Below are 24559 nucleotides of genomic sequence, written 5' to 3'. Positions count from 1 at the left end.
AGATTGTTGAAAGATAGAAAGATGGCATGGTTTGATTATTATTGTGTCATACACTTAAGTGTACAAAAAAAAAGAGTCTGCAAGCACAGACAGGATTCCAGTATAACAAAAACCTTTTACGGGCACCCTTTTTAGTTCGCTACAAAACAAAACAGATGTGAGTAAACACGCACTTCTGGGCCTCTTCTTAAAAAGAGTTGATATCAATTGCAACTTATTCGTAATTGATATCAATCGCAACTATGTACATACGAGATATGGGACTGCAAACTTGCGATTGATTACAGGACTTGCGATTGATTTGGATCAATCGCAACTCTTTATAAGACGGGGCTCAGGGACCCATTTCTCAAAGCATTTTTTAATGACAAATGACAAAATTCAGTGTCAAATCTGCTGATCACCAATCAGAAGCAAGGATTTCACTAGTTTTTATAACAGCTACATGTATCATTTGTCACTAATGACAAGTTTTGTGAAATGGGGCCCAGGTTGTTTTAGTTTGCAGGCCCACATGGTATTTGATCATGATGCAGGGATGCAAATTACTCATTCTCTGGCTATATTACAAGACTTTGAAATCAACCAGTATTCACATTAAGATAATTAATGGATACATGTATATACTTGAGAATGTATGCATTCATAGAAAATTTGCAGATGATGATGGTAATAACAGACTTACAGAGTCCAAGGTGTTGTAAGACCATGGAGCTATATTGTTAGCAATGGTTACAAGCAGTACATATTTAATATTTTTATATTAGAAAGCAACTCACAGTGAAGAAGGTGAATATATATACACTATACAGTTACTTACAATTTATGTTTAAAGTTTGAGATGCTTTCACAAAGTAATGCAAGAATGATTATAGTGATCATGATTATAGTATGATAATAGTTCAGTTCACACGACAGTTAGTAAAGTTAAAGATCAGGTATGTGGTTTGAAACTTTAAGGTTATATTGTAGGAACGGACAAACTTGTTGATTTGGGAATGTAGAGTTTACTCTAATTTTTAAACTGAGAGATACAGGCCTTAAATTAAACTAGACGGCAAGGCGCAAGTGTTTTCCGTGAAAATGCGCCCATAAATTATTAGAACAGAAAAAATACACGAATCACGAACAGTTTGCCGCCCACGAGCTCTCTTCTAGCTTCGTATTTAGTGCTTTAATAAGGCGCAAGTGCCGTGAAAATGCGCCCTTTGTTATTATATAGGCAATGCGCTAGCGCACGTACGTTCATGCGATCGCATGATATGCATAATTATGGTGCATGTTGTTGACGCACGCACGTACGTACGTACAAATCAAAGGCCAGGATCAAGAAAACAAATCGTCAAATGGAGAAATAAACAAGCATTCAAATAGTCATTAGAGATCTGTCGAGGTTTGTTTGTAGGTCTAGTTTATTATTTTATCTCAAATAGAATTTAGAATTATCTTATTAATAAGTTAAGAACACCTACGATGTTCTCGATCGTAATTACTCTCATTTTGCCACCAGCCGACCTCGCTTCAAAAAGCTACCCCGCCAGCCTCCCAAGACGAACGTTTCGAGTCCCGGTAAAATTACGCGCTGCGAGTCTCCGAGGGTGCATCGGTTTCGCTGGCAAACTTCCAGCCCGACAGCTTCCCACCAAAAGTGGCGAGAGTGTGTGTGCGAGGAACGATTTTGGTTTCGTGAATGCACGTTACGCAACTGAGCTGAGCGTGTCACTTTCAGCTGTCGAATGTCTATAAGGACATTTTTACATCTTATTTCATTAGTTAGGCCTATCTAGACCTTTCTATACAAGAGTTAAAAAGATAATTTCTTCAAATTTGCTCCTAGTCCTACTACCGAGAGAGTGGCGGAAGGTTTGTGTGTGAGGTGCGATTTTGATTTGGGATACCCGGCCCGGTAAACTTGCCAAGTCCTTCTGACTTTCGATGTTTGTGAAATTGACAATTTATTTATTCATTTGCTCATCAATATTTTTAGTTACTTTAGAATACTGTTTAATGTGCAAGTTTGATGTTCTTAATCAATCTTTCCTGTTCATATTGTTAAGATTAAGAAGTTATTAAATTGATCGTTCGATCTATTCACATTATGAAATTAACAACTCTCTTTGAACTTATGATTAGATAAGGGGCCTATCTGTTTTTGGAAAATTGCCCCTTGCTCTGGTAAATTCCTGTGGCAAAGGGCGACTTAAAAAAAAAATTGCCCCTTGCTCCTGGCTGCTAAATCTAAGGCTTGCGGGCCGCCGCCTTGTTTGTATGTACCGTAGACCTCTATACATTCTGTGAAGAAGCTGGTGCTAAAAGTCATGGGAAATTGATCCCACACAAGTTTCATAAAATACACATGACATCTAACAAAAGTAGAATCAATTTTTTTGGCCTCATACTCGATGCCCTTTTTGTAAAATATTTTGGCCTCGATGCCCTTTTTGTAAAAATATTTTGGCCTTGGTGCCCTTAAAAATATGAGGTACTCGAGGCCAAACTGGCCTTGCCCTAAAAATGACGAAATTTAAGGCCTGGAGATATCTTATGGTTAGCATGATAATAACAAGATGATGGGAAAGGGGTCCTCACTCATGTTAACCTGATAAAGTGTACGTTTAAAAGCAGCGATTTGATTTGATTTTGAATTCCAAATTCTGGCTAAGCAATGTAGTTCATGGAATCAATGTAGTTTGTACGCACAGACTCTTGTCAGTTTTAATGTGCAACTGAGTGTATGGACTGTTTACACTACCATTTCTGCATGGTATACTAGAGTCCATAGGCCCTGCAGTAGCTGCACCTGACACAACAGCCAGAAGACTGACAAATTTAGGCTAGGCTACGCTCAAGGTTTAAAAGGGGAACCCAACCTTGATTGCAAACTACTCTATATGAGGAAAGCAGAAAAGTCAGAGAAGTAGACTGGTGAAAGTTTGAATGAAATTGGACAAAAAAATGAGAAAGTTATGAATGTTTGAAGGTCATAATCCCTATCATGGGCATGGGCTCTTAAAATTGGCTGAATCTGTAATGTTCCTATGATGTACATGTAGTGGGAGACAACTTTCCCATTTGTTCCAACACGAAAATTAACAAAAATTTCGATTTTTCAAAAATGTTAGACTCTGGAAGGTCTTTTTTCTTCAGAAGATACATATATGTATGCTATCCATAAAATATTATGAGTAGTGCTCCAATGGAGAAGGCACTCAGAATAAAAACAGATATTGTGTACAAGACAAATGGAAGAGCTGCCGATATGAGATCCACAAACTAAGTGGTTTCATATTCAACCATCCATAACATTCTTATTTTCAGTCTGATTTATTTCAAACCTGCGCCATTCTGTTAATCTTATGTTTATGCTTTATACAAATAAACTTCTTAGAAGGGTTGGATTGCCCTTTAATGGAATCATGATTAAGTTTCATATTAGAGGCTGTGCCTGTAGACTAGATCTCAATGCTGACAAATCATATCTGACATATAATAATACAGGAACATGATTTGCTTCTGTGAGTGCAGCACAGCACAATGACATTTGAAAGCATTTAGAAGTACAGATGAAGAGAGATACACTCTAGCCTACATGTAAGTGGGAGATAGAGAGAAAGAGATAGAGAGAGAGAGAAAGAGAGAAAGAGAGAAAGAGAGAAAGAGAGAGAGAGAGAGAGAGAGAGAGAGAGAGAGAGAGAGAGGGCAGAGAGGGAATGGAGTAAGAGAGTGAGTGAAAAAGGGACACAGTGAGAGAGGAGAGAGAGACAGACAGAGAGATACCAGTAGATAGACAGATACTAGATAGATAGATAGATAGATAGATATAGAGAGAGAGAAAGAGAGAGAGAGAGAGAGAGAGAGAGAGAGAGAAAGAGACACAGAGAGAGAAAGAGAAAGAGAGAGAGAAAGAGAGAGAGAGAGAGAAAGAGAAAGAGAGAGAGAGAGAGAGGGGCAGAGAGGGAATGGAGTAATTAAAGAGAGTGAGTGAAAAAGGGACACAGTGAGAGAGGAGAGAGAGACAGAGAGATACCAGTAGATAGACAGATACTAGATAGATAGATAGATAATATAGAGAGAGAGAGAAAGAGAGAGAGAGAGAGAGAGAGAGAGAAAGAGACACAGAGAGAGAAAGAGAAAGAGAGAGAGAAAGAGAGAGAGAGAGAGAAAGAGAGAAAGAGAGAGAGAGAGAGAGGGGCAGAGAGGGAATGGAGTAATTAAAGAGAGTGAGTGAAAAAGGGACACAGTGAGAGAGGAGAGAGAGACAGAGAGATACCAGTAGATAGACAGATACTAGATAGATAGATAGATAATATAGAGAGAGAGAGAAAGAGAGAGAGAGAGAGAGAGAGAGAAAAGAGAGAGAGAGAGAGAGAGAGAGAGAGATAGTGAGAGAGAGAGAGATAGAAAGAGAGAGAGAGAGAAAGAGAGAGAGAGAGAGAGAGAGAGAGAGAGAGAGTGGGTGAGAGAGAAATAGACAGATACAGCTATAGACAGAGTGAAACCTGAATATTTGAGGCAAATGTTTTGTAAATCTCAAGTGAATTTTGCATTTATGCAAGGCAAACTTTGTGCAGTCAAACCTATAGTGAACAAAAAGGGGGGGGGAAAAAAAAAAATCACGTTTGCATCCATTTACAATCCACCCAGTGCAAAGGAAAAGGATAATACTTCAAACGTTAACAAAGCTAATGTTAAGTGTTCTATCTTTTTAAAAGTGGATAGCAGAGTGCTGGCAAAATGAGAATACAATAAAAGTATCACTCTGTAAGTTAGATTCTAAGCAATAACAGCAAACAGTTGGAAGTGATGCAGGTAGCTTACTTTTTACTACTTGCTTTGTTCCTGTTGCCATGCCGACATCATCAGTTGAAGGGGTAGGTTGGGATCGGAGTGATAAATATAAAGGGGTGGGGGGTGGTCGGTGGTATAAAATGGTAAAGGGGAAGGGATTTGGGGAAGAGGGAGGATGAATGGGTCAGAGAAAAAAATAGAGAGAGAGAGAGAGAGCATAAATATGGGATTTTTAAATATCGATCAATGCATTTCATGCCACACAGCAACTCAGGGGAACGTAAAAATCCAAAGTGCAGGACTTCCAAAATACCATCAAAATATAAACCTATTCCCGGTTACCATTGCAAGAAGATTGCAATTAAACTTTTAAATAATGCACCAATCAACACGAAGCAGTCAACTATTTGTTGAAACAAAAGGTGTTGATTGGTTGATATCTGATTGAGTAATGATAGAAAATGGAGATTTCAGTGAGAAAAGTGATTGAGCTACAAGAGCACAAAAACCCCCACAATAACACCTTTCTATTCAGTTATGACAAGGTAAACGGCAGTGGGATTTTCACGACATAAAGTATAATACGCTTCACTTTTCTGTATCTTATAACACAGAGCTAAGAGAATACATCGTCGGCCGGGTGGCAGAATGGCGTTAGCGAGTCGAAAACTACTTTTCGAAATATCCGCATTTAAAGATTTGTTTTATATCTAAACTGCTTTCCGTCCCGAATATTGGTTTAAAACATAAAAGACTAATAGAAATGTTGTAGTAGAACACGGCCACATTTTTTTCTTCTCGGAAATAAGTCAGTTTTATGAAAGTTTGAAGCGATTTAGTGCTAACGCCCTTCTGCTTAAAGTTTCATTATTGACCTGAAATTTGAGCTAACGCCCTTCTGCCAGCCAGGCAACGACATGTGAAACTGTTGTTGCGTGCAGTTGCCTTTCATTCACACGTTATAAAACAAAACGTTGTTGTTTTGGAGCAGTTTATCCTTTGATTCCTTTCATATCTGAATCAGCCATAAGAAACTGTCAGGCTTCAACACAAGTCTGTTAAAGGGAATCAATACAGATAACTTATTGTTAAAGAAATGAGGGTTATGCTTTATCTCTTTGTTGTGACCTCTGTATGAAGGGGTTACTGTGAATTTTAGATGGTCCTTCTGCCTTAGACTCCATTTTCAAGCCCTTGTTAAGATCAAGTGCTTTCCTCACATTAAAAAGCATTGGTTCGAAATCAAGTACCGGTGACACTAGAGTGATTTCTTTGAACCACAGAAAGAAATGGTTTAATCACGAGCAGAAAAATCCTGTTTAAATCGACATTCCCAACATTGAAACATCTACTTTAAGACCAGAAACTTTTACATCCATGAAATGTACATGAATTTAAAGTTTCTGGCCATGAAAATGGACGTCCTTAATAAAGGCACAAAGATGTCATGATCCAAAAGAGTCATGTTTGACTTTACTGGATGTGAAACTAATACAAGCTACATTTATCACACTATCAAAACATCAATGACAGATACACTTCATGTTCATGATGACACAAACAATCCATTCAAAAGCTCCTGTAAGATGTTAAGAGTACTTATAGTAATAAGTTAGACCTTGGCACCGTCTTGCGAATGATTCAAATGGATCACAACTCAAATTTTATTGCAACTCCTATCTCTTCAGTACACAGTTGTGATTAATTTCAAGTTGCAATTTATTTGAATCAATCGAAACTCTTTATAATACAAGGTCCTGGTAGTTGAAATTTTTGGTATTAAGAGCAAGCAACAAAAAGCCAAACCAACTGATCTTTATATCGAGCAGGATTCATTTCCAAAAGGTACATCCGTAATCTAGTATCACAAGACATGTCTGAAGGAGATTGTTATTGGTATAATTTCCTTTTGATATGTAATAGATTTATATTTACAATCATTTGATATTACTTTCAGTTTCTTTTATAGCACGAAGGATCTCAAACGGTTCTGAACTTGGAACTGATTTTCTTTTGACTTTTCAGAATATATTTTTTCTGTTTAATTATAACCAACAAATGAGTTTTCTGCTACTCGATCAGCCAATGTCTACAAGTAATTTTTAATGGAAATATTAATAAGGTTTGTTCAACAACAGAAATCTACATTTCTATTCTCTTTAACCTAAACAGTTACTCTACAGTTACATAAATTGGTCAACAAACTTGTACTTAAAGGCATTGTTTAACAATATTTCCAGTATTACAAATCTGAGACGCAATGGCCCTACGTGTTATCAGTGTCTGTGATATGGTGTAATATTGAAGCCCTAAAGAAATTGCACTTGAAAATGATCATAAAGTGCTTTAAAACAGTAAAATCTTTGAGTTACCGGTTTTACCATACTAATTTTCTCCAATAGACTGTAGTGTAATAAAAAATATTGGGAAAATGGTTTTTGAAATTTCGAATTCCAATCATAAATATCTTGATAATCAAACATGCGATCGGCTCGAAAAAGTCATGGGATTCCTGTCTGACCTAAAGGTTTATACATGTAATTATGATTGCAGCATGAGCTAAATCCAAGATTTTGTACAGAGAATCTAAGGCAAAGATACCCAATCCCTTTAACCACACATAACAGTTTTTCCCCATCTTTTAACACAGGAAATGTCTTCCTACAGCAATGCACTCCAAAAAACATCAAAGAAGAATAAAAGAAGATAAATTGAATTTACACCATTTTTGTACCAAAGAGTGTTCATTGATTTCATCTTGTATGACAGCACTTCAAATCACCACAGTAGCAATGTCTTTTGAGCCAGAATAGGTATCTTATATACATGTAGCCTTATACAGTATTAACAGTACAGTATTTACATCATCACTCAATAGAAATCCCATAGATATACAAAACAACGGTCCAAATCCATTGCACAGCAAGGCAGCTCTGTCATTCTTGTAATTGAATTTTGTCACTGCATGCCATGCAAATCTGTTGTGCATTCACAAAAAGGTTTGATGGAACGACTGATTTCTTTGAATGCTTGATTACGGCATACAACAATCAATATTACAGCATTTGCATAATATGTATTTTCTACTTTTATTCACACTACTGCTACTGCTACTACTACTCCTACTACTATTTATAACGATAATGCTGCGGCTACAACTACCACTACTATCACTTCTACTACTACTATCTCTACCACTATCACTACCACTACCACTACTATTACTTCTACTACTGTCATCATTACCACTACTACCACTACTGCTACTACTACCACTACCACTACAGCTAATGTTACTACTACTGTTACTTCTTCTAGCTTTTACATTTGTTTTCAATGTTACAGACAAACAAATTTCAACTACTGGGTTCTAATAAGAAATGTTAAACGTAAACATTACATCAAATTCAGAGCTGCCAACCTCCAGAACAGAAAATCAGTAATCACAAGGCTCAAAATCAGTAATTTGGGGTATAAATCAGTAATTTCTTATGCGGCGCTATGAATCTAAAAAAACGACACGCCAACACTGCGCGGACGCATGATTATCTGAAATTTTTGGTGATTTTACTCACACAAAGATGTTAAGTATTGAATTTCAGGTCATCACAACACAGTTTATCATGAAAAATGGCTCCTATTCACAGCACTCGCTACGATAAATCATATTTTATTCATTAAAAAAAAAAAAAAAAAAAAAAAAAAAAAAAAAAAAAAAAAAAAAAAAAAAATTTTTTAAATCCGTAATTTGAGACAACATTCCGTAATGGTCGTTAATTTCCGTACCAATTACGGAAAATCCGTACTAGTTGGCAGCTCTGCAAATTGTATCTTTACTTGGTCACTTCAATTGGCCTAAGGCAATTAGTAATACACCCTTCTCTTGTTTTATTAAACCAACACAAACATGACATAGTTGTTACAAAACAAGACCTCTAGATACTACAGGGAATAATTTTCCTGGTATCGCATCGCAATTTGCTATGCATTTTTGCATGACTGCTATACAAAATATCTTTTGTGTAGCAATTTTCTTCCATAGAAATGTACAGAGTTTCATTTGAAATATTTATCCATTGGCTGAAATTGCTAATCAAAAAATTTGAGGAAAATTATTCCCTGTACTACACTAACAAAGAACTTTTTGGGTCCGAATCTGGAAAACTATTACAGAGTCAGTTATGCTATAATATTAGCACTTCTTTAACGAACAAAAAAAAAAATGTGCCTTTTTATATTTTAAAATTAGTCCTGACTACCCATTCAAAGAGTAATGCAAGTTAAAACAAGAATATATGGTTATAAAGATTTGAGCTACATGTAGTATCATATTCACTGAGTTAATATTTAGCATATAGCCTTGCAAAATATGCAGGCAAGGTGCTATGTGATGCGATAATACGATACCTCAGAAACGTCCGCAGAAACTGAGGACTGCGTTGATATATTTTTAAAGGAGTGATGTGAATTTGATAAAAAAGGAAAATAATAAGATAAAGCACAAATATTATATACCGTAATGCATTTGAAGAAAATTGCAATTTGACTCACATTACAGTTTGAGGAGTATTTTGTGATAAAATATGTACTTTTATTTGGTTGAACAAATCTGGGTTAGTCATGAGTGTTTTTAAGCAGGAACTTAGAAAAGTATCAACAAATAGAAAACATGAGTTTCCTTCAAATGAATAAGCAAGGCTTGAATTTAAATGCTTCAATCAGTAAAATAGTTCAAAAGTGTAATTGGCAGATGTGCTTGGTATAGGATTCCAAAAATGTGTAGAATCAATAAAATATGAAATAATATTTTTTAAAGTTGACTTTGTATACTAATCCAATGACAAATTATTAGCTGATGAAAAGCATGTCACACACAAACTCTGAAAAGGCCATATGATAAAGAGATGATTAAAAACTCAAATCATCCCCTTCTCTACAAGATTGCTCACTCCTTAGCTTTTCTTCTTTGATGTGATATGACACCAAACTGTGGAGACGGAACACCTCTCAAAAGCAGTATAATTTGTACATTACTTTTACCTTGTACCTTTCACTCATGGCTGTGAAAGATAATGTGTGGTGTAAATCTATTGTCCAGGGCCGGTATTCAATTCAATACTTAGCATAAGTAGGAAATTTACTAAGTAAATGGCTAAGTTAAGTAATTTACTTATCTCGTATTCAAATCGCATTTTAGACTTATACTTACGCAAGACAAAATCTAAGTAAAATACTTTAATACTGATAAGCATTGTGACGTCACACGGTCAATCAAAAGTAATGCGCGATTGATGCGTTGCAATAAATGCGCGCTGATATAATTGTGCGCAGGTTTATAATACTGCGTAAGAATACCATATGCCTGCCGATCAAGGCCTCAAAATAATTGACTTAAGTCTTGTATGGAGTTGGCTTAGATTTAGAGTAAAATACTAAGTAAAAAGCTTAAATTTTGTACTAAGTATTGAATTGAATACGGGCCCAGGTCTTGCCTTTGCTCTAGTGAGTTTACTAGACATAAATGTGCCCACCGTCACAGGCTTTTTGAGATAGAACCTTCTGACAAGTTCTCTCTCATTTTTAAGCCTGCCACATACGATACTTCAATCTGATTTTGCAAGAAAGTGTTTTGAGCCATAGGTGTTTTTTTTTTGGGGGGGGGGGGGGGAAGGGGGTGTCATATATTTTGGACAGTTAATTACGCCGTCTTGTCTAAGAATCCTGGCTCTGCCACTGCATATAAACACAAGTTCACATATAACTGTATGAAGACGCCTTTAATAAGTAATGGGAAGAAACACGGTTTCAAAGGAAAGTTTAAATGATAGAAGTACAACTGGGAAGCATGTACATGTACATAAGAAACCATACATGGTACTAACCTTAATGGCTGTGAGGAGGTTGATCGGGTGTGAATTTTGCCTTCATCTAACCTACAAGAAGGCAAGTAAAAATAACAATACAATGACATCTTTAAAACAATTATTTCAAATGCATACAAATTCGAAACACCTTGGCTGTACTTGACATTGAGTGTAGTTTTAACACCCTCCTGCTATGATATTCCACATTTATATCATCACTGTTCACAAATTTAATAAGAAGTTCACAATTCCACATAAAACTTACAGGTGTACATGTACACAAAATTACATTGCAAGATTATTTGAATAAACTTGTAGATTGCTGTCTTCCATAAAATAAAAATGTCTTTACAAAGTTTACACTTTATTTTTTATTTTCAACCTATTCCTGAGTCCATGATAAATTGATTCAATCAGAATAAGATTGTAATAAAGAGATGATGGGTCAGTCTATGTTTAACATACATGCAAACCTGTCTATAAAGGCCTGCAAAAGGGACAATGAGAAAGGTGGCCTTTCCTAGACAAGTTATAAAAGACAAATTATCATCCGAGAGGGAGACAATTAAGGGTGACCACTACCGTATATACAGGAAGAAATGAAAGGTTGCCACTACGGCAGGCTTGACTGTGTTAAAATGTTACAAAAAGACAGTGTACACTTTATCAACTTCGTATTAAATGAAAACAACATTTTCAACTCCGTCTCTTCCCCTTTCTAGATATTCCCATCAAGTTTTCCAATGCTAATTTAAGGAACACTCTTTTAGATTACCATAGCTTGCATTTCTGGAGATCTTAACGGAATTAGTTTCAGGGGGATCTCACATTGGCTCCGGGGATAGGGATAAGTGCAATGAGGTTTAGGCTAGATTTAGGGTTAGGGTCGAGATTAGGTAAAATGCCAAGACCAGGGTGGACGTCAGGGGTTCGGTTAGTGTAAAGAATAAACCACAGAGCAAAACATTCTCGCAAAACTTGTACTGGAGAAACTTTTTCAGGCTGAGGAAATCGAGGGGTCCATGCAGCCACATATCAGTTACCTAATTTACCTCGACATGTTCATTTTCATCCCACACACACCCAGGCCCATAAAAAATATTCTCCCAGGTCTAGAAGATGGAGAGAGAGAGAACGAAAGGAGTATAAAGAGAAACAAATAAATATTATAAGAGACAAATACAAAGCACAAAATGAGAGAGAGAGAGAGAGAGAGAGAGAGAAAGAGGGGGAGAGAGAAAGAGAGGGGGGGAGGAGGGAGAGAGTAGCGAGAGAGAGAAAAGGAAATGACAAATACAAAGCAGGAAATAAGTAACAGAATGCAATAAGTGAGAGAGAGAAAGAGAGAGGGGGTGGGAGGGAAAGGGATAGAGAGAGAGAGAGAGAGAGAGGGGGGTGGGAGGGAAAGGGAGAGAGAGAGAGAGAGAGAGAGAAAGAGAGAGAGAGAGAGAGAGAGAGAGAGAGAGAAGGGGGGGGGGGGGGGGAGAGAGAAAGAGGAATAGGGAACAGACATTGGCTAACTCAAACCATTAGAATACAAGAATTATCTCGTTTTTCATTACTAAAAGTACCAGCATTATTCACTGATTTTGAGCTCTTCTACCTTACGATCCTGAAATTGCAGTATCAAATGACAACAAATGCCTATTTTTGTCTTCATATATTTTACCAAAAAAATAAAAAATAAAACAGTTATCACACTAATGGCTGCACCTCACAATGCAAAAGTTATCCCTTTGCTTCTCCAGGTATTCGCAGTATAAAGTATACGGGAATGATAAAATACAGGAGCCACTAGTATAACAAGATTATATGGTGTAAAATGAAGATAATGAATTTAAAGTAAATCAAATTAGTGTAAGTAACCTGACGCATGCTCTGGCAACATTGCACTGGGCTTTATCGAGTCCTAAGATGCTTAGGGTTACGAATAACATTTGGTACATGGCTGAAGTTGGGGATTCGGTAAATGTAGAAAATTGACTGCTGAACAATTATCACCAGAGCATGTATCGTAGGATCTCTTGCTCACATGAAAATGGATAGATTTTTTTCTTTTTCCCCCAATATCTGTGATATATGAATATTTATGATATAATAATGATAATAATAATATTGGATATTTATATAGCTCACATATCCACCCTGCAAGGTGTTCAAAGTGCTCCAATATTACCCTGGCTCTGCTAGGCTACCGATTTCGGTGCTCACAGCATTCAAGGATTTCCTTCCTACCGGTACCCATTTACTTCACCTGGGTGGAGTGTGGCAAATGTAGATCAATGTCTTGCCAAAGGACATTAGTGCCGCGGCGGGATTCGAACCGCGGACCTTGTGATCGACAGTTCTGTGACGTATCCACTCGTCCAGGACACCTCTACATATGAAATGTGATATGTGTGATTCTTACTTGAGACTGCCCGTGGTGGCCGACCTTGCCTTCCTTGAGACCTTGAGCTGTCGAAGCTTGTCCCCTTGGGTCATGGCTTGTGAGCCGCTCAGTGTGGACCGAAGCTTGTATTGTTCACCAGGCTGTGTGGTTGAAGGAATCAAAGATATTAATTGTCTTATTGAATTAAAATCAACAAAAATAATAGCATGTTTGATATCAAAGATTATGTCTGATAATGTTTTAAAAAAAATGTAATTCATACTACAGAAAGATCTTATGGATCTCAGCATACAACATGCTTTTCTCAATATATAACATACATGTATGAATGAGTCAATCTTTCAAACTGATAAATTATTAAAATATTGACAGACAATACACCTGTTTGCCCCAATTTACAAAACCATGTCATTGGACTAGATTAAGAACTTATAAGTGATGCCAATGCACTTTATTTAGATGATAATACAATGGCCTAGTTAAGGAGCTAAGAAATAAAGGGAAAGCCCTAAGAAGCAACAAAAGATGTCCTAGATAAGAAGAGGGATGAATTTTTTTTTTTTATGGCAAATTAGAGAGGGAGGGACATCCCCCCTCCCCATTCATGAAAGATAACATCAGCAGGTTTGGGAGAACATGTGAATTGTGACTAAAACCCTCTGTGATCAATGTTCTAAAACAGAGTGCAATAATGGAGCTGTCAGAAGATCATGCATGAGCTCATCTTGACTGATAGGATAACAATTTCACCTGGGGAGAATTTGTAAGATGAAGGCAAATTAATAAGATTCCCAGATTGATTTTGAACATTAAAATAAGACTGTTACAAAGATGTTTAATTAACTATTGTACTTGGAGAGAGTTTGGTACATAAATTAACCTCGACACAGCTCACAGAGTAATTTTGTACATTTTAACAAGACTGTAAAAAGGTTTTAATTGAAGATGCAAGTTTATAGACCCTCATCACATCCTCAGTAATCATCACGAATCCCACTTAAAATGCCTTTTCTCAAGGAGTTTCTATTAGAATCTCTACCCTTGCATACGATCGCAGGATTAATAGCAGCAGATCAATAATCAATAATCAATAGAGCTTGCAGGGCAGCCAACCCAGTCACAATAGACCTGGGTTCTAAGTGGGTGATTCTGAATAGAAGACTCAGACTACTACCTCTCCCTCTAAACAAAAGTGGGATACCAGTAGCTTAGGACTACAGTCAATATTGTCCTCATGTTTGGCATCATATGACTCTCCTACCATTGTCTCTTTGAGTTATATGGTGTATGTGATCTTTTGATCAAGAAATGAAAGAGAGAGATTCTCAATGGAGTTTCGGTCCAAAGATTGATTTGTATCATTTGAACAGCGAGGTGGCTCAGTCGGTAAAGTGTCTGCCTGTCGAACCAAAGATCTCAGGTTTGAATCCCACCCAGGCGGATGACTGAAGCCTGCATTGTGTGTTAACGTGCCCCTCCCCTTGTTTCATAGACGCAGGCTATGTTAAGTGGAAAACACTCTGTCCCTCAGATAGGATGTTAAATGGAGGCCCCATGTAAAGGAGAGTCACCAACCCTTGCACGGAACCCACTGCGCTATTCGTATAAGAGTAGGGGGGAAACCCTGGTGTGGTGGTCTACCTGAACACCCCAGTATATACAACTGCAAGAATCTTCAGGATTGAAGGAGGCAGATTATCAATTTGAAGAAGAAGAAGAACATGGAACAAGGAAAGAGATTAAAGATTCATTCCAGTTGATAAGACCCTGTGCTCAATAGTAAGTATTGAGGATGTGATGAGGGTTCTGTCTTCAAAGACAAATTCTACATGTATTTGAAGAGTTGCTCTGTAAAACGAGAGGGCGAAAATGTTGGACCATGCTCACATTGTACACATTTCGGGCATACAAAACTTGTATAAATATGTGTGCAAGTCATATGCAGAAAATGTATATGATCAGAGAAAATTGTAAAGCATAAATTATTGCGCACCATACATTCTCAACATGGACCGATTTGATCATGACAATCTTTATTAAATCACTGATATGTGACCAGCCTTTAAAGGAGGGTGGAGAAGAAAAACATTATAATCAATGAAATTCAAGAAATTTAGAATATTGTGCCAGATTAACACTTCATAAACAAGATTCAATTCAATTAATGATTTGAAAAAACCACTGACACTGAAAAAACAATCATTTAAACAAGCCTCCACGAGCGATTCGAAGCGAGAATGTGAAGGCGATCGTTTTTGGTCTAAGGGCTGTGACGTAAGAGGCAGCGATGGAGGTGCTACACAAATAGCCTTTGTTTGCCCTTTTCTAAGAATACTTCCACCTGTGTGTCATGGAGTGCACTGCTGGTGCATAAATGAATAATAATTACATAACTTTCATGAGCACGTATCCATTATTCTGTCTCCGTGTATTTCACAATTTGGTCTGCAATGACCTTTATCTGCTCATGCTCAGACTGCAACTATGAACTGGCTTCTTAGCGGCGGGTCTTCCCTCTTACGTCACACAAGTCCCGGATGTAAAAACAGAGTATAATACACAGCGGACAAAATTTAGAGTTGCAAATCGGTCACTTCAAACGAAGATTTCTTGGCTGGATGACATTGTTTGGCTTTCATACTTTATTTCATTTATAATACTTTCTTCTTTATATACATGCTAAATTTATCAAAATCTGACAACATTGTTTTTCTTCTCCACCCTCCTCTAAGCTGCACCTACCCCATAGGATATTCCTCTATCGTCGTTGATGGAGATATCGTCTACAGCACTACAGAGTATCCTGGACACGCTGTTCTTATTTGCAATCTGCCCTTCCCTGGCCTTCTTCCTAAAGATGTCTCCTTGCACCCACATCGCTGCTTGCTTCCTGAAAGATTGATCAAATTAGAAATTAACAATTAATAAATGAAGAGAGACTTACTACCTATTGATCATTAATTTCCAAAATATAAACTCATTGAAGGGGAAGTCCAAACTTATAATAAGTTGGCTTTAATAATAACAAAAAGAAACATATCAGTGAAAGATTGAAGAGAATATGATTAACAATGAGTGAGTTACAAATATATAAAATTGAAATTGATTACAAATGCAAATTGGCATATCTCTAACTCATGTATATAATAAGTTTGAGTACCTCTTTCATTTGTTTTGTACTGAAATTTTCTCAAATGACGAATTCCTCTGTTGCTGATGAAGGATTAGCTCTATTTCATAAATGAGTAGTGCAATCATGCAATAATCATAAATTTAAATTAAAAAAAAAAAAATCCCCCGTTCCACAGGGTTCTTTATTTTCAAAACAAATTCCATCACATTCAGTATATCCATACATTATATACAAATAATTAAAGACATAATTTCCATACACAATGGCTAAACACAGATAATAATCATCACGACCAAAAAACTTTGTGGCAGATGAAAATTAATGAAAATTAATATAAATTTTGATATTGGTTAAATTATTCTAAAAATCAGTTGCATAAGTTGTAGTCTACCAATACTTTTTCTACACATACATTGTATATCATACAAGTATAGTGTCGCTAGTTATAAAGCAACTCTCAACAATCAAAGACAAACAGGATACTAATGGAGTGTTCGGGTAAGAAGACTCTGCACTCACTCTTCCATGTAGTGTTGCTGAGGCCCAATGACTGAGCCTGGCCGACATATCCTCATCCAAGCTATCACCTCTGCTGCTGTGAATCTGAAGTGCTTCATGATGTAACATCCTATCAGTGTGCCCGTCCTGCCAAGACCAGCTGTAACAAGACAAACAACATCAAGAATACTGCTTTATAAATACAGTTTAACCTGTCTATAGCAACCGCCCAAGGGAAACACTAAAAGTGGTCTTAGTAGACAGGTTCATTTAGTACATGTTTCAATGAGAAATCATTTTCAAGGGAAACAAAAGATGTGGTCTTTGTAGAAAGGTTGTCTCTAAAGCAGGTTTGACTGTACAATACCAATTTCATCGTTTCTTAATCGAAAGAAAAAGAAAATCATTGCAAAAAAAAAAAAGAGTGCAGAACTATATGCCAACCTTTACATTCAGCTTTCAGGGAGGATTCATTCAGAAATCATGGAGGTTCTTATCAATTGCAAACAGCATAATAGGAGTAATCTTTCAACAAATCAGGAGGCATTAAAATTTGTATGGAGTGAGTATAATTTTTGTTGTTGTCTTTTTTGTTGAGGGAGCCTCCCTGAAAATCAGGAAGGGTTGGCATCTCTGAGAGTGTGCCATCTGTGTACGGGGAATGTTATCAAATTTTAGTGTTATCAAAGAATTCCCTATATCAAATGGTTACTTCCTAACTAATACCAATGGTGCAGTGGGCTTTTAAATGCATTTGTGATGACTGTCCTACACACAGGACCCCCATATACAGTGAAACCGGTCTATAAAGACCACCCAAGGGAGGCAAGAAAAGTGTCCTATACTGTATATGTACAGGTTCCTTTAGTACATGTTTCAATGAGAAACCATTGTCAAGGGGAACAAAATGTGTGGTCTTTGTAGACAGGTGGTCCTTCTATACAAGTGGTCACATAAAGAATACCCAGAGCATCAATACGAAAAGCCTACCTTTACAATGGACAGCGAGGGAACCTTCCGAACTCTCTGATATCGCAAGGAATTTCTGCAGGATCGAATCGCTGGGCGTGCTACCGTCGATAAAGAACAGGTCATAGTGATCGAAGCCAGCATCGGTAAAACGTCTGGCATCGTAGATCTTCTTGTTCAGTCGGACTATTGATGTGATATTGTGCTTTCGGAAGTAGGGGAAGTATGCCTCAGGTGCGTGGTATGGATAACCTGAAATTGGTTATAAAAGAACATCATTCAATATCTTCTTTATGGTTTTAATCATTCCCTACAAAAAGTAATATTTCAAACACTGGTCTTTTGCATAAAAAACATTTAGACAGTAATGAGATGATTCAGAACTCAACTTAAGCAGCTCCTGGACGTTACTTCGTTATATATATTTTTTGGTAAAAAAGAAGGGGGGTTTGCAGAAATATGGATTTACGTGCAGGTGGAGATTTTTTCCTCAACTTTCTCAAATAGAACTCATTTTGTATTCACAGCCAGCCTACAGTGTATATCTGTCTGACATTTGGTTGTGTCATACACAGCTGCAACATACAACAAATGTAAGTAAATGTAGGCATGTAGTCTACAGCTAAAACACTGCTCAGACCCATTAATGCTACTTACAGATGTACATGTAGATTGGAAAAGGGTGGAGAACACTACAATGATAATAACCAAAAGTTTTGAAAATTACCGTTTTCAATTTTGCTCTTTGGATGAGGCCCACTGAAAGCTAGGTACTTGTTGGGTACTATCCAATTGAAGTCTCCATTCTCTACTCTCTGTAAATATAAAGGATGAAAAGAAAAGGAATCGTATTAAATGTAAGGTTACATTGGTATTTGTACACTTCATAGTGTAAACAGAATATTACTCCAAAAGAAACGCAGAATATTTGTTTATTTTCACTTTTAAAGGATTCGTTTAACAACGCCAAATCTGAGATGAATGATCCTATGTTTTATCAGGATCTGTGATATGGTGTAATATTGAAGCCCTAAGAAATTGCGCTTAAAAATGATCATGAAGTGCCTCAAAAAAGTGAAAATCTTTGAGTGACCGGTTTTACCATACTCCTTTTCCCCATCAGACTGTAGTGTTATAAAAACTGTTACAAAAACGGTTTTTGGAATTTCGATTTCCAATCATAAATATCTTGATAATCAGACAGGTGATCGGCTTGTAAAGGTCATGGGGTTCCTGACTGACCTAAAGGTTTATAATTATGATTGCAGCAGGAGCTAAAACCAGGATTTTGTTTCAGAATCTGAAACAAAAATACCCTATCCCTTTAACACAAATTAAGGAGGAATACTGGATTAAATGATCAGTAATCATGAATCTTCTGGAACCAACCGAAAATTCAACCCAGATAGAAGTAGTCAAACCTGCTTTTTAATAGTGACTACCTGTATAGAAAGGCCACCTGTTTACAAAGACCACATGTCGTGTTTCCCTTTAAAATGGTTTCTCATTGAAACATGTATTAAAGGAACTTTTACATAAAGACCACCTGCCTATAAAGATTAATTTTCTTGTCTCCCTTGGGTGGTCTTTACAGACAGGTTTCACTGCATATCATTGGCAATGTCTTGTACTCTGTGAGAGGTTTATAATTATCCGATGTGATTTATTAATGTCAAATGTATCTCTTTAACACACAGAGAGCCATAAGGATATTCTTAAAAACAAGAGTTAACCTTTTCTCGTTCTCAATAGACGATATGAAGCGGAAAGCAATTTCCTCAAAATGAAACTAATATGTATGGGAACTTATTCATTCCCTTGCGATCTATGTCAACAACACATTGTTAAGTTTCTGCACAATACAATGATAATAAAGCTACATGTGTCAATGATTTGTGCAAGTGCACAAATGTATTGCACCACAGATCTGTAAACATGGTGAGAACAACGTTTTTCTGAAGGGGCTTGTTTGAACTTCATACAAAATATGTGTAGGAGATGAAAGAGAAACTGAACCAAATACTACATGTACCTACAATGTACAGTTTATAGAGAATAGTTTCTTTAAATATCTTGCCATACATGTAGAGTTTACTTGAAACTTCTGTATTCTAGATAAATTATGGAATATTCACTAATAATAGTATGTACATTAGTATTCATAATAAAATTCTTGCCATCAAATGTCAACATTTCCTTGTCAATGATATCTTCTTAATAAACTCAAATATCATGAGGGCAATTTCAATGAAAAATAGCAAGCAAAATACATTGACCTGATTATGGATGTACATGGTGGGATTTCATTTCCGTTAATAAGGATTTCGCTTTAAAATGTCAACATTTCCATATGATATGACTGAACTCATATATTATGAGGGCAACTTCAATGAAGAATACCAAGCAAAATACGTTGACCCGATTTATCCATAACAGTACATCAGACTTTAGTTCAATGACCAAGAAATATGCTAGAAAAGAAACATTTTTCATCTCTCCTCTCCTCTTCTCAAAAACTGCCTCGAGCGGAACAAACATCACGCTCCAGCACGTCACACCGCATCCCTCCCCTGTTCACGGGAGAAAGCGGGATGCCTGTCGCTAGGCAACGCGCAATGATGTAAATTTGCTGAAGGAATCAAATCAAATTGGCAAATCATACTCATGCATACAAATCAAGTGGCGCCGCCACCACGAAAACAACAAGGAATTCTCAATTTTGATATGGAATTCAAAGGGGTCCCCTTGCATGTTATTGCTTCTAGGGCATGGTTTTAAAACAAAACTGCTGAATAACAAGCTGACTGCTTTCTACATGGGCATATCATCTGCTGAGAGCCAGAAGGGCATTAGCTCATGTAAAGCGATACGCGTTAACGTCTTCCTAGTTCTCAGTTGCCGATCTCATGCATAAACCTCCATGGTAATTCTCGCTACCCCAAATAGCGATTCTGCCGAGATCCGGGGAAAATCCTGAAAACGCGCATTGCATTATGGGATAGCTTTTCGACATTACAGCTTCCTGTGCAGGCGCTATATTACTAGGCGCGATAGCGCAAACGTAAAACACAACGTGTATACACCGAATATGTCGTCTGCTCGGTCTTTTTTTTTTTTTTCGCAAATATTTCAACGTTTATTTGAACATTTCATTCGTTGTTTTTTGCGTCTTTTGACATCAGTGACGATGGTTTACTTTTGTGAGGCTGCACAGTGCTGGGCTCATGATTCCAAGCGTAAGAACCCTGATTTTAGCGTGCGTGAAAACTCTGCACAGCGAACACAGGCGCTAGCGCCAGCGGGATGGGACTCTATACCGGAAGTTGTAGTGACGACCCGAGAGAGTGAAAATTACCTCGTCTCGCGAATTTCGAGATTTTCGTACCTATTTAGGGTAGCGAGAATTGATACTTCATCAATTGACATTGTCATTTTGGCGGGCTCTATCTGTTTCATGGATTTATTCATGAGCACTTTTGTCATTCAATCACCCGTGCAGTCAATTTAAAGCATGTTTATCCCGATCCCTCTAAGAGATGGGACTACATGAATGTATGTGCAGCAATACTGCAACAAGAAATAATGTTAATCAAACAAAGTAGAATTAAAATGTTTGTAAATATACTCAAAGGATACGTATTCAGAAGATAAACATAGTTATGAAGAAGCATTGATCTGATTATTTGACAAATTAGTAACCAAAGTATCAAAAGCAACAGTTCTACATGTTATTCAAAGCGTTATTTAATATTTAATAAGCACTGTTTAATTATTTATTATTATTTACAAAATATAGCGTTGAATGTGTACCTGTTCCTACTGAAAATCATGTAGTACAGAACACATATTCTATGAACGACATAACTTGAGAAGAAATATGGCAAAAATTACATTGAATAATGCCCTTCTGGATGAGGCAAGTTCCCTTTTCAAATCATTGCCAATCTAAGCCTGTAATCCAAACAATTTAGAATGCAGGCATTACAAGAGATGCAGTCAGACTCCTCTGGATGTTGAAAATTGTATTTCCAAATTGGAATTTATTGGACTTCAATCAAAGCTACTACGGTCAAACAAGTCATGATTGTGAGTAGCTGAATTTTGAAAATTGAACCAAGTATTCATACAGATTGCTTTTCCTGCAACCGAACTGGAGTCATGTTAATCAAGGAAAAGAAATTGACTCAACTCCCTATTCAGTAAAACCTGTCCCCTAAACAACAACCTGTATTACCCAGCTGCACATTCTAGTTTCCATTGAGAACTTTTTTACTCCCACACAGACTTGACTCTTCTTTTTATCAAAATCTTTCAAGCAGTAGGCCTAACTAAAACCATATTTGAAAATTGGGAAATAGAAAGAGGCTCCAGCCCTCTTCCGTTTGTTTGAAGAAAAACAAAAATTCAACGTCCACCAAGAGCAAGAATTTAGTATTAAAAAATAATGCAAATCTTTATTCATAACTTTGACTTTGAATGAATAATCTAGGGCAATGATCATGAAAAAGAAACAGGCTCAAATAGTAATCTTGATGTATCGTAAACAAACAAACTTGTAGATTTATGGCTTTCCATTAGACCATAAAGGGATCTGACCTCATTTTTTTACAAATCTAAAACGCTTCTCTTTTCAAATGGATTCTTCTCTTCATACAGCGGTCCAAATTATTCCAACTCTGGAGGCCCCACCCCCCCCCCCCCCCCTTGTCATCTAACTTTACAGATGACTACAGATGCCTGTCCATGAGCGAGACCCAGAATGTAGGGGAAAAGAAGAAAAAAATACGCCCACATCGGTCTCGTCTCACCCTGGCATTGACCTTGGCGTGCCTCCGAGTCGACCTCTAGATAACCTTTAGATTCCTCAGAATGATCAGATATGAAATATTGCTGGTTTATTTATAACCATTTTGGAGTATTTTGTTATTGCGGTCTTGGTCGGAAACAATCTGATAGGAATGGGTTTTAAATAGTTGGGCTACTCTTGAAATTTAGTGCTGAAACTGGAGCTTTTAGGTATGATAGGACTGTGTGTTTAGGAGGGCAAAGATACTTGCCACCCAAATTCTAATAACAAAATAATATCAATCTCTTTCAAATGTAGGCGACTGAGGTACCAGTTAAAATCTACACAACTGGTGTGGGATTTATGTGTTTGTTTTTCTTGTGCTCATGAATTTAAAGGTTTCAGGATTTTCATTGTTTCAGATGGGTAAACGGAAGATCATCCACGATATCCAGTTGTTATGACTGAAATTGAAATCATTGTCGAACATAACATTGACTACATGCTTGTAATAGAAGTTTGAAAGAAACCCATGTTCATGTACAATGTTTGCTTGCTCAAGCGTTATTCCTGTGAAGCTAAGCAATAAATAATGGAATCAACACTTCAGCGATTGCACTCTGCGGTATCCCCAGACACGACAATCTGACGAAAGAATCTGAATATCAAATCTGGCGTACCTCGTAATGCTCGTACTCCTCCACATCAAAGTTCTCAAAGTCGAGGAAGCCGTGCGTGACTGCCTTGTCGATGCCCTTCAAGCAGTCCAATAGTGTAAGGTTGTACGTGCATGCACCAAACGAAGCGTCCCTGCATTAGAAGACAAGAAGAAAGATAGATGTTAGAGGCAGTTTCAGGGAAGTGACGTTTGTTGCACATGTAAGGTTAAAGTATTCACATTTGATATCAAATGAACATAAAAAAGAATACTGTTTTAATCCACTATATTTCTTTCAGGATGGGAGAACCATCATTTTAATTTAACACTGACCGGAGTTATGCAACAGAAAAATCTGGAAAAAATTGATAATCAAACATTCAAGGAAGAGTGCAAATTGATAAAAAAGAAAAGGATAAAATGGAATACCAGTTTTGCTGACTTTGCTAAACTTCAACTTTATACAATCATACAGGGAACTGAGAATTCCCATATGATCTCTCTGCTACAATGGCAAGTACATCAGCTGGTGTGGCGCTTTCTAACTTTTCAGAATTGTTTACAAGCCAATGCTAGCATATCTGAGAGATCGGGGATAGTCCAGCTACTCCAGCAACAATTACATACATTTTATGTTTTGCCCCATGCCACGTCAACACACACTATTTGAAACTTTGAAGCAACAGTCTACATCAAAGACTCCAATATCGGACTGAGTGCTGTGCCTATGATATTCCACAATTTTGAATTTTAAAGTCAATCTATGTACGGGTGCTTCAGCAGCGCCCCTAAATTAGGGCACAGTGTAAAATGACTTTTAGTCTTAATGTGAACAGGGTCTAGTGCTGGTTCAGCTGCAACCCTTTTACACCCACACTTATAAATAACTGATACAAGCAAACACACAAGAAGTACCTAATAAGGGCCTCCGTCAGGTAGAGATAATGATTATACTGCAAAAACCACCTGTTTGCATTGAACTTTAATTAAGGATCTAGCTAACCCTTCCCCCTTTATAGAAAGGCTTTCTTCATACAGTGCATGTACCTCAGACAACAGTAATACACATCAGCTACATGTATTAAAGACTATAAAGATTAAGTCAAAACATAAAGTGTATGTATAAATTGTCTATAAAGGCCAGAGTTGTTACAAATAGCAAAGAGTAAAAAATTCTATGAGGATCTATGACATACTCAAAGGTGGGGGGGGGGGGGGGGGGGGGGCAAAAACAGCACAGGTTTTTTGTAAATAATGCAGATCTCAACGTCTTTGTATCCACACCAATAGACTCTGCAACATTGTCATGAGGTTAACGTTACAAGTGGTCTGTATCAACAGGTGGTCACTGAATGTTTGGAATCTCCATATTATATGCCCTCTAACAGTTTGAACTTCAATAAAGAAAAGCCTACCCATGGGCATTCTCCCCTATTGGCCTGTACCCCACCACGCCCCCCCCCCCCCCAAC

The 24559-nt window shown here is 37.1% G+C and overlaps 1 protein-coding gene across 7 annotated transcripts in view; it reads right to left on the bottom strand.

Annotated features, from left to right (window-relative positions):
- LOC576159 (dual specificity protein phosphatase CDC14AB) overlaps positions 1–24559 on the bottom strand; it is a 66866-nt gene that overhangs the window by 14449 nt on the left and 27858 nt on the right. For 4 of the 7 annotated variants that reach the window (XM_030996424.1, XM_030996429.1, XM_011676000.2 and 1 more), the window contains exons 6-14: positions 23111–23240; positions 18372–18459; positions 17666–17896; positions 16697–16835; positions 15787–15934; positions 13063–13184; positions 10671–10721; positions 9196–9222; positions 4819–4839 (exon numbers count right to left, since the gene is read on the bottom strand). In XM_030996424.1, the coding sequence (XP_030852284.1) occupies positions 4819–4839; positions 9196–9222; positions 10671–10721; positions 13063–13184; positions 15787–15934; positions 16697–16835; positions 17666–17896; positions 18372–18459; positions 23111–23240 (957 nt within the window). The remainder of the gene's footprint in view (positions 1–4818; positions 4840–9195; positions 9223–10670; positions 10722–13062; positions 13185–15786; positions 15935–16696; positions 16836–17665; positions 17897–18371; positions 18460–23110; positions 23241–24559) is intronic. The other 3 variants (XM_030996425.1, XM_030996426.1, XM_030996427.1) reach the window with 3 other exon arrangements.

This window comes from Strongylocentrotus purpuratus, unplaced genomic scaffold (genome assembly GCF_000002235.5).
Source record: "Strongylocentrotus purpuratus isolate Spur 01 unplaced genomic scaffold, Spur_5.0 spur5_scaffold_3, whole genome shotgun sequence".
Taxonomy (NCBI): Eukaryota; Metazoa; Echinodermata; class Echinoidea; order Camarodonta; family Strongylocentrotidae; genus Strongylocentrotus; species Strongylocentrotus purpuratus.
The sequence above is the reverse complement of the archived record's forward strand: the minus strand, read 5'-3'. Positions and strand labels throughout refer to the sequence as shown.